This window comes from Chionomys nivalis, chromosome 4 (genome assembly GCF_950005125.1).
Source record: "Chionomys nivalis chromosome 4, mChiNiv1.1, whole genome shotgun sequence".
Classification (NCBI taxonomy): Eukaryota; Metazoa; Chordata; class Mammalia; order Rodentia; family Cricetidae; genus Chionomys; species Chionomys nivalis.
In genome coordinates this window covers 51,122,296-51,133,674 of record NC_080089.1, presented here as the reverse complement: position 1 = coordinate 51,133,674, position 11,379 = coordinate 51,122,296, and the positions used below count along the sequence as shown (strand labels likewise).

The 11,379-nt window shown below is 47.8% G+C and overlaps 1 protein-coding gene across 2 annotated transcripts in view; it reads right to left on the bottom strand.

Moving 5' to 3' along the window:
- Positions 1-6,627: 6,627 nt before the first annotated feature.
- Rdx (radixin) overlaps positions 6,628-11,379 on the bottom strand; it is a 64,095-nt gene continuing 59,343 nt past the window's right edge. For both annotated transcript variants that reach the window (XM_057766941.1, XM_057766942.1), the window contains exons 15-16: positions 9,400-9,493; positions 6,628-7,250 (exon numbers count right to left, since the gene is read on the bottom strand). In XM_057766941.1, the coding sequence (XP_057622924.1) occupies positions 9,427-9,493 (67 nt within the window). In that variant the 3' untranslated portion in view covers positions 6,628-7,250; positions 9,400-9,426. The remainder of the gene's footprint in view (positions 7,251-9,399; positions 9,494-11,379) is intronic.

The window sequence follows — 11,379 nt, the reverse complement described above, 5'->3', positions numbered from 1 at the left end:
TCAAAAACAATTAGTCATGACTGGTGAGAGTGTTTTCTTTCTGTTTGTCTCTAAAGTGTTTTGTTTCTGGTGGTTCTGAAATGTTTGGTTGTCTAGCTAAGACAGTGTGATTTCCACTGAGATTATAATAGGAAGGCTGGACGGTATAGAGTCCTTGTTCTGATGACAAGGATTGAAAAGTACTGAGAAGTCTTCTCTTGGGTGGGGTGGTATGGACTGGGATGGTACACCATCTTGGGGCACTGACGCATGCGAGCTCTAAGCAGGCTTCACATGCATCCTTCAAGGTTCGTTCTTGCAGTTAAGCTGAAGTCTAAAAGCAACACAGCATGAGTAAGTATTAAAAAAGAAAAAACAAACATAATAGATAAGTTTTACTTGATAGTTGGGGCTCAAAACACTAGCTCGCTATAGATAAACATTTCATTTCTTCCAGAGGTTGGGGGATGCAGCAGGCAAAGGTTAGTAAGTGATACTTGTGTGCTTGAACCCATCTTGCACATGTTAATACAGTAACAGACAGCACACACACAGTATACAGAATCCAGCAGATCAGCTCTCAGAGTCTTTCACAAACTCCCTTTTAAAAAAAAAAATGGCATTGACCCGTTTCACAGATTCCTGTGTCCAGTGCATGGTGCGGAGAACTCATGTCAGGTACAGATGAGTGCATTGCTGCCTGACTCTGCTCCTGAGCCTTGAGACAGACTCCACATGATCCCTGCCGTTCTAGAGCTGCGGCTTCCTGACCCAGTTTTCACATAATTTTTGGTCAATGGGAGTGTTCCTCTTCTGCTGTGGGCATTGTAGCAACATGTTCTAATGACATTGATTAAATTCTAGCAGGATTTTCCTCCTCTGCATCTTTGCAAACCTTTGCTTCCCTCTGACATTGTTCCTAAAGTTGGTTGACCAACATCATCCATCCCCACTTGGTTGTCTGAGCTGAGGGCTTGCAGACTTAGACTGTGTGTCTTGACTCAAGCTGTCTTGCACAGTGAAGTATTGATGCAATGCCCTCATGGTTGTCAGAGAGTTTAATGTATCCAGAAGCAATGCATCAATAGCAGCATTTAGTGGGAGAGCCTTCCAGCCTTCCCAGGACCGCTTGAACCCAGAACAGGAGAAGGTTCTCATACTTTTCTCTCCTCAGGTCCGATCTTGTCTGGAGGAAAGATAGCACACATTGATGACTTAAAGTGCTCATCAGTGAGTGACGGGAGTGTCAGAAAAGGCAGCTGTAATGGTGAATTTATTGAAAACAAAATACCTGCACCTGGACCTTTACCACACTCCTGTCATCTCCCGGTTCCCAGGCAGCTGCAAAGGGGAGCATCTTTAACTCTGCCTCCGGGAGAGCCCAGCCAAGGTGGTCACGGATGTTGGGATAGGCCAATTGCCAGGAACTGTAGAATGACAGGAAGCAACTGGCTTTGAAGACTCTCCATCTCTCTCATGAGAACCTAACATGCAGGCTGAGACAGTGTGACAGACCCACTGGGGAAGGGCTGGAGCGAGGACGCAGTGGGATAAGCAGAGCAGTACCCCTCCCCAGTGTGAACAAGACTTTGATCTTGAATCACCGCAGATGGAATTCTTTCCAGCTCAGGGATGTCAGTGAGGCTAAGTAGATGCCTGGATAGAACCCCCACAACACACTGGGAAGGGTAGAGGTGCTAGAAATGCAAAGTTCCTTTGTAACCCAAGGCCTGACCTTGCCTTCTTGCCTGACCCTCACAAGGTGCACACAGCCCACTCCCCGGCTGCCCCTCTACTGCTCTTAACCACCACTTGCCCCTCTGCTCTGTGCTGGATGCCTCTGGCCGTCCATGTGCCCAGACCCACTATTTCATTACTCTAAGCTCCTAAAATGTTCGAGTGGGAGGGCAGCAGATACTGGGCCTTCTGGAGATTTCTTCTTCAGCATACATGTAGTCTTCCAGCATGGCAAGTATAGTATCTGCTCTGACATCACTTTGCTTAGGGTTTGATCCTACCCAAGTCATGAGCTACTTGCAGCCGGCCCTTTCCTTAGATCCACCACTGCCCTGTGACCCAGATAGGCAGGTAGACAGAAAGCCGAGAAAAGTTTGGGTAGTGGGAGCTCAGGTCTCCTCTGGGAGTGGGCCATATCCTGAGTATTGATTATATGATGGTGAATTAAAGGATAAGCCCAAAGACGACAACAGATAAAAAGGGTCGGGTGGTATAGTCCAAAGCAGATCTAACAGTTCCCACAGAGCTAGGAAAGGGATGTACCCAAGGCTACTTTAGTGTACTTAGGGGCGAGCCTTACAAGGGTACTTATAAACCAGCTTCACAACCCCAGCAACAGATACTGTCATTCACCCCAGGTCTAGATCCACATTCTCCCTGCAATGCTGATAGCACCTGGTGATTTTGCTGCAAGTCTCCATTCACAGGCATGTCATGTCGTGTTCTCTTCCTGTCCAGCCTGCTCTCAGCCTCCGGCCTCTGTTCCTGGACATTGGACCAAGCACCAGAGACAGAGACAGAGAAGTGGTGGCAACTCCTGACAGCTAGACTATTATTCTAGCTGATTTCTTGGGGTGTTAGGGTGGAGGGAACCTTGCAACTCTCAGTTCTGCACTCCTCCCTGGCCCTCATCCAGGGTGGCCTCCAGTACTGAGGTCCTTGCCCCAGCACTGGGCACAGCAAGAAGAGGTACAGAGGCCCCTGGGGAGATCAGGACCCCCTTTGTCCCACTGACCCTGCATGGCTGGAGCTCAGGGTAAAAGGTTGTTGAGTGGACAAGGGAAACAGTGATAGTTTTGAACAATGCTGTTCCTTCTGACTGCACACAACCACTTCTCAGAATGCACCAAGCATCATCTCAGCCTCGAGCACTCACAGATATTCCTCAAGGCTGGGCGAGCAGGTGTCCCAGGAAAACAGGACACACGATCAGCATTGCTGTCCTCAGAAAGATCTGGAAATGAGTACTGAGTATTTACAGATATCATTGGAAGAAAAAAGTTTAAAATCAATATGCATGTTATAATTAATTCTTTCTCTATATATTTTGTTTTTTATATTTTAAAATCCAGAGAATCTAAGTGGGGCACCCAAAGTTACACAGCAGAAAAACTGGAGAGAGAGTTAAGCATCCACTTCATTTCAGACTAATGCTGGACGACATAGCCAGCCCCGTGATGACAGGGAAATGCAATGCCTCAGCCCCACTGACTTGGATGACCCATCACCAAGAAGGAAAACTCAGTGATGACAATATGTGGGACCCAGGGTGCAAGAGGTCTGACTGTACATGCTTGGGGAGTGCTGAGTCCACTCAGAGTCATCCTGTGGCCCAGAGACCATACTGTGAGGGAAGGGGGGCTCCTGGGTTGAGGGCCCAGTGATGTGCTGTCTTCTGTAGTTTGGAGACAGGAGACTTAGGAATCATATCATCACACAAATCCCTTATTCTCTACGACCTGATGACTTCTGTACTTTGGTGCAGCTAGTCACTGGCCTATTGAAAAAGCCAGGGATGTAGGTCACAGCCTATGGTCCAGCCTGGCCTCAGCCCACCCTGTCTGCCTTCCCTGCCATTTCAAGCTCTCCAAAGTAATGACTGACCCATGTACAGAGGCCAAACTGGATAAGAGCAGGGGGGACCTGACAGTCATGATGAGTTTCTTACACATTGGAGGATGCTTTGTGGAACTCCTGGTTTTCCTCTTGAATGTCAGTTCCAGTCAATGCTAACAATCAATGATGTCTCCAGACATGTCCCCTAGTGCCATGGGCATAGAAAATACACTAGAGGCATGAGAACACAGGTGTGTCCCCCCACAGAAATGCAGGTCAGGCTTTCCCCTGGCCCTTGAGAACTCGAAAGGACTGTAGATACCAGGCTCGTCAGAGATGCTCATACCATGCTCTGGTTATGGTTTGTTTCTGGTGAAGAAACCTTAGTTCCCAACTTGGCAACATGAAGGTAATGGGACCTTTAAGAGGTGGGACTCCATGGAAAGTGATTAGGTCACAGGGTACCATCCTTGGAAGGACTGTCAGGAAACTTATGTAGTGAGCCTCCCCTCAGCCCTTTCTCAGTCAAGTCCCTTTCTGTTTTCATTGGTGGTACGATGGACACCCCTGGCCTCGCCAGGACCATGGAACCAGGATGTTTGGGTGATCAGTCTCATAAGTCAAATAAACTTTGTCAAGTATCCATGACCTATAGTCTAGCAGGAGAGATAGACTAACATCCTCTGTCTTAGTTAGGGTTACTATTGCTGCGCTGAAACACTGTGAGCAAAAACGAGTTGGGGATGAAAGGGTTTATTTGACTTCCACTTCCACATTATAGTTTATCACTGAAGGAAGCAATGAACAGGACAGGAACCTGGGGGCAGGAACCTGGGGGCAGGAGCTAATGCGGAGGCCATGGATGGGTGCTGCTTACTGGCTTGCTTCCCTGCCTTGCTCAGCCTATTTTCTTATAGAACCCAGGACCACCAGGCCAGGGATGGCACCACCCATAATGGGCTGGGCCCTGCCCCACCAATCACTAATTAAGAAAATATCCTATAGACTTATCTACAGTCTGATCTTATGGGCGCGTTTTCTCAATTGGGGCTCCTCCCTCTTAGATGACTGGCTTGTGTCAGGTTGACAGAAGTAGCCAGCACACCTTCACCAGTCCCTGTGCTCACTGTTACCCTGTGTGCCTAGAAGAGGCCCTGTGGCTACTTCTGAGTACTGCATGAGGCAGAGAGGAAAGTGTCACTCCGATGGACAGTAGTGAGAAGCGAACCCCCTGGAAACGTGCCCAGGAAGAAGGGCATCTGAGGCTGTGGCTAGAGTACTACAGGCAACTTGCGGAGCCTTGCAGTCACACAACTTGGGTGGGTGGCAAGGAAGACACGTCCCCCGGAGTAGACCAGATTGCAGGAGGACTGAGACTCGGGGAGTCTGGGTGTGTGGATACCTGCAGAGGCTTGACTAAGAAGCCATGCTGGGCTGTAACTCTGGAATTCCTGACTTGATGGCTAAGGCTGGGGAAACATTTGGTATGGTCATCACTAAAGCCAAATGGGTCAAAGGACATTAAATGAATTATTGAGTGTGTTGTTGAGTGAACTCACGCTGAAGAGTGCATGCAGATTAGCCCCAGTTATGTGATTATAAGTAGGTGAAATCTGTTGGCACTGACACCCATTTCAGGGACGTGCACCTGTCAGGGGTCCCTCAGATGCATCGCCATTGTGAGGACCTCTCAGGCTGTCTCCTGGTGTGAGCGGTTGACTCTTATAATCCAGTGAAAAGCTCCTACAACCCACTTCTCCCAGCCCTGTTTAAAGGCCTCTTACATGTTTATCTGCACACAGGACTGTGCCTACCGTTTTATTGAGGGAAAATGGGATTCTGTCCTTGAATCGCCATTTCAAGATCAATGTCCAGCTGGCATCCATTTATCTGATGTTCTACGCGGTCTACTGAGTGTAATCCATAACCTCGTTTGTCCCCGAGGCCATGGCTAGAAGAGGATATTGATTTGTGAGTGACTCACTCACACTGACCAAGGAATGTTCACCGGCCCCTGTTTAGCCAATGCCACCCAGGTGACTCAGCCTTGAGAACATTTGGTTCTTGTGGTGTCTGAGGAGAACAATAAATACAACTTCTCTCAGACAAGTGCTAGTCCCAGTCCCAAGGGATCTATTCAGAAAAGCAGAGCATCACAGCCTGACGATTCCCAGATGCTTCCAGTCTCCCCTCCCCCTTTCTAATACACAAAAAGTAGTAGCCTTTCAGGTGCTCCAATCCTCCCTGGCCCCAGTATGTTCCAGTCTGGGGCTCCATCATATCTGTGTCTTCTGACTGGATGGTTGTATGTCAAGTTCTATTTATAACTAAGGAGAGGCCCACTGAGAAACATCAGCAAAGCAATTTGAAAAGATACCACAGCAAACACATGATTATCTTTTAAATTGTTAAAAAAAATGCTGCTAACAAAAGACCTTAAGTACATGAGAGGACAGTATTAATAAACATTCCTTGGGAATAGATAAACAGCGTTGTGTTTAATAGATAAAAGGCTGTCTGTTTATGTGCTCTCTGTATTGTCTTGGAACCTCTGCAAACCCACTAACCAATGAAAAAATTCTATTGTGGCATATTTGGTGTGGTTTTTATGAAAATCCTTAAAGTCTCCCTTTGTGCCTGGCAAGTACCTGCCATGTTCACTACATCATTGCAGCACAATATATTGTTAAGGTGACAGTTTGCAGTGTGACTCAGTATCTGAACAGTCACCTTAATGTCAGATGACTGAGTCACACTGCAAACTGTCACCCAATGCTTCAGTCCTAGCACAGTCAAACCTCCCTCAGCCAGGACCAGTGCCACTGCATGAATTACTAATGCTGCACCACGTCCCAGCTCTGCTACTGAACCCCCTCATCCTTTCTCCGAACGCTGGCTTGCTTCTTAGTAACACTCCCTTGCTGAAACTGGAGATGAGAAGCTCAGATGGATCAGGTGGTCAGCAGGTCAGCAGTGGTGAGCAGGGCCGTCAGTGAGAGTTGTGACTGCCCCTCCCTGCCACCCAGGTACAAAATGAAGTGGGGATCCAGGCTCCAGTTGTTGTTAGAATATATTTATTGCTACATTTATATACAATTATACAAACAGGCCAGACAGGAGGGGGTATGTCACATCGATTTCTGCAGATTCGACAGGAGTACACACAGGAGAGATATGTCACCAAATTTGCTCTCAGATAAAAGCCGAAGATAAGTCACATACATTTTTTAAAAAGTGGAAAAGTCCTGATAATTCTCCCCTTTGATTCCATCTTATGAGCAGCTAGTCATGCAGGAAAAAAAAAAAAACAGCGTGGGGGTGGGGTGTGCTGGGGGATTTCCAGAAGCTGGTGCCTTTTAGCATCTGTCTGAGAAAATGGTATCTTAAAGCCAGGCTCAGCAGGTGCTGGCTGGCTGAGGACCGCAGGGTCTGCAGACATCCCCAATCCTGGTCCATCTCCTGAGGTCTGCTCCTAGGAAGACAGTGAAAAGGTACAGGAAAGAGAAAAACAGCAAGACGACAACCAAGAGCAAACAAGACCGGGGGTTGGGGAGAACACGAGCAAGCGTTCTGGTTGATGAGGACTAGTCCATCCAGTTGTCCTGGAGATACCAGAGTTTGGGGGTGTATGCGTTCAAGACACAGGGCTGTCTTAGTACATCCTCAGTCTAAAGCTCATCGTGGTCAGCGTCAGGGACCTGTATAGACAGATGATGGGAAAGTCAGGAGACAGGAGAAATGAACATCACCAGGTTGGGTTGCAAAGGGCCTGGCCCTGAAAACTCATGTTCAGCACTCTGGGAATGTTCCGGGGCTCTTCAGGGGATGGAACGCTGTCGAGGAAATGCCAGGAGGCGCAGGCTGCCCTCTGACCTCAGAGCAGCCGGAATTGTTTGGGGCCTCAAAAGAAATCAGAACGGCAGGTTTGGGGACATTCTGACCCCCGAGTCATGTTATGAATGTCGAGTTGGTCTAAACATTGCCCATCATGTCAGTCACAGATGTTTCTGGTGTGGAGGAGGGGGTGGGGAGACGAGCCTGAGGAGTGAGCTCACCTCACTGACACTAGCTCCATGTGGTACACGCCTCAGGCCACTTCATATTTCAGGGATCCCACACAGAGAAGCTTGAGGTCAGATCTGACCCCGGCCTTTTAAGCAAAAATTAGCCCAGAGCCTTGAAGAGAACCCAAGGCCTGAATTTTGAGACCAGGAAGCCCGCGATCCACAGTGTGCCAGTATTCTGGTCCGAGACTGTAGGGGGCGCCACCACTCACCAAACCAGCCACCTAGCTTCTGTCTGTGGCTTTGGATGTCACCTCTAATTTCTGGCCAACAGAATCCCACAGGTAGGCAGGATGACAGTTCTGGGGAGAAGCCCCAGACACAGAAGAACTAAGGCCTAAAGGACAGCTGAGTCCTTTTCCAATGACAATTGACTGTGGAAGCCGCGGTCCTTCCAAGGCTGACAGCTATGTGACATTTCAGGCTGAAGGATGCCGAGACTGCCAGCCCCCTGTTCCCTTCAGAAATTCGTCTCTGGATAATTTGAAATCTGTCATTTGAGCGTGGCTGCTCTGGTGAGTCACACAGACACTCTCTTTTTCTGCTTCTGCCAACAATAGCTTGGAGTCAGCCTCTGTCAAAGGAGTCACTCTGAAGAGCACAGATATTAGCAGGTGAAATCACTGAGAAGAGGGTAGAGCAGGCAGCCTACTTCAATCTGGGCTTTCTGCTAATCAAACAAAACAGGATAAATGAATTTGTGCTCTGGAAGACAGGGTTTTGAGATGAAAGGCCATGGAGAATATTGTTTGCAGCAATCTGTGAATGTTTAGGATGTGTTTCCAGCAGAGAATTTTGTTTAAATACCAGGAATAGGAATCGTCGAATTCTATGGATTTACAGGTGGCTGTATCCCTTTCAAAATGAGTGTAAGCAGACACAGACGGGCGCACAGCAGCCTTCAAATCCACTTTCGAACTGTGACAGTTTCAGTGGCGTCAAGACAGTCTGGCGTGACCTCCACCTCACTTCAGAGAACATCAAATCCAAGGCTACAGGCGTTTTTAAACTGCCTCACCTTGTGCAAGCACATGCATCTGCTCCCTTCCCTGGAAAGACGTCTAAATGACAGATCGCTGGGACGCAGCCTGGGTCGCTTCTCAAGCCTCACGGCACCACTGCCACTAAACAGGCAAAAACTTGGGAAACTCTCCCAGGTTTGGGGGACCTCACCCTGGATCCATTACAGTCTCTAAGATAAACTGCAGTGCTATGGTTTCATCTAGTCTTTGCCAAAGACATTAATTTTCTAACAATCTGTCATCGTGATAAAATAATCTTTAAATATAGCCAGACCGAGGGAGGTGCACAATGCTTTATTAATAAGGCTGATGAACCAGTTCCTTGATCTTCTGACTCAACATGTGTGCACAACACTTCATTGTTACTTCTAGCTGAGACCTCTGATACCCCAGTACATCCAAGTGGCAGTAGATTCCAACAGTCCTCTCTCCCTCACCCAGGGAGTCTCCACAAATGAAGAGAATGTCCCACCTAAAGGAGCATTTACAATATGGTCAGTTGACCACGGTCACCGATAAAAAATGCATTTTCATAAACTTGAGCAAAGCGATTACAGTGGAGGGCGGTGTCCTTGCCTGGGGAGGAGCCTAGAAGACGTGGGCAGGACGGGGTGCCGCAGTGCACCCTGGCTCAGCACCTTCACCTGAACTGGAGAAGGCCCTGGCCAGCAGGTGAGCAGACATAGGAGGGTCCCCCAGGATCTGAGCAGCTCCTCCGGGAGCATAGGCTCACCCCAGCAGCTGCTGCCAGCTGTGCTTACCTCATGAGCAGGAAGGCCTTCATCCTGTTACATATGCTTTATGCTGCTTTGGCATGAGCGCATCTGGAACAGGGCATACAGTTTGGGTCCCCACCTTTTGGAAGAGACATCAAGAGGTTAGAAACCACGAACATGGAGGAATGCAGGAGGTGGCAGGGGGAGGGGGCTCGGACAGCATGCTCAGCAGTTTAGAAGCCAGGAAAATCTTAGCCTGCGCTGTCAGAGGGCCGACTGGGGCGCTCAACTGCTAGCCTGAACTCCTTTTTAACGATTATTAAAATTCACCTTTCAAACTCTACTAGTTGACCGTGGAGAGAGGAATGCCTTGGGATCTCTTGGAGGCGGATGCCAGAGGGTTCTCTTAAGGACTGAGGAACTCTCCACAGACTGATTAGTCTCACAATAACCACGGTTCTACAGCCATACATGTCAGAACTTCATCAGTGGGTATTCGTGGCTTACTGAGTAACTAAGGAGGACCTTGAACTCCTGGTCTTCCTGCCTCTGCCTCTTAAGTTCTGGGGAAGATGCACACCACCTGGGTGCTGGGGATGGAGCCCAGGCTTCCTGGAAGCCAGTCAAGCACTCTTAACCCTTATGCCCCAGCCTGGATGTTCTATATAATTCTGCAGTCTCTGCTGTGTCCCTAGGTAACAAGCAGCCTAGCAGGCCTAGGTTTTGTGGTGCCTGCTTTGAAATGGAGAATTCTCACTGCTCTGTCCCCACGGCAGCCCTCTCCTTACGCAGAGATCAGTCTGGGACACGGTGTCTTCCGTATTACACTCAACTGTCGCTCTCAGGTACAGACCAAAAGCAAGGTGAAGCTTAACCCAAAAAGACGCGACTGCACTGGCCGTGTCTACTCATCAGCCCCAAAGTGGTGCTCGTGGTATTTTCGGCAGTAGGAAGCTAAGCAATTAGATACGGAAGTCTCTGTCTCCTAAATGAGCTGTGTACTAAAAGGGGGGGGGGCTGTCTCCCTATAAACTCAGCACCAAAAGTCCCCTGTGGGGGGCTGTCTCTCTATAAGCTGCAGTGGATGGTCGTTCTGAAGCCAGGTTGTTGAACCCATAATAAAAAACCTTATAGTAAAATACAGAAGAAGCTATAAATCTGTCAAATCTGTTAATAAAAGGATAGAAATAATGAGAGTTGCTAAAAGTTTAATAATTTTGATTGATTCTTGAGCTTGTTAAACTGGGCAGAATTAACTAAAAGTTATTAAAAATTGAAACTTGAGGACATTTTAAGGAGAATTGAAGTATCTGGAGGAGGTTAATGGGTAGCTGAGCGGGGCTAGCACCCCGTGGTACTGAATAGTCTTTCAAATGTATGGTTGGTTTTGTACTGTTGTTCCCTTTGGTTGATATTATTAACCACTGTTAAAGGAGGTTTAGACTGGTGAAGCCAAGAGGGAAGGAAAGCAAAGGAAGGAGAATGGCTTAATGTGTATGTTAACTGTTAAGGTTTAGAGAAAGGAAGACGGGAGTGAAGAGAAAGGCTAGAGAAGACAAGAGCCAAGAAAGGAAGCCCAGGGCGAGAGCGGAAATTCCCAATCTTGCCAGCAGGTGGCGCTACGAGATTACACTACTTTGAAGAACGCGTCCTCTGAAGGGGAGGAGAGGGTGGTACATACTGACCAGATGGGCAGGACAGTCACAGTGCAGGTGGCTCAGGACTTGTGGAGCACCGGCTATAGCTAGGACATACGTTATATTGAGTTATTTCAAACACATACATTTGTTTTAACGATAAATATCTGTTCATCTAGTTCGGAAGATTAATCAAAAATTCTTGATTAATTTATCTCAATATACAACGAATTACATGGAATAAGTTTGAAACCCTCTTTTGTATTTTGTAAACAAACCTCTTAGCCAAATATGAACAAGCCTATCAAAGGAATTTCCATTAATCTGGTAAAGGTCATGTCCCCAAACCCAGGACACCGAATGGTATCATATTAGACACACTGATCCG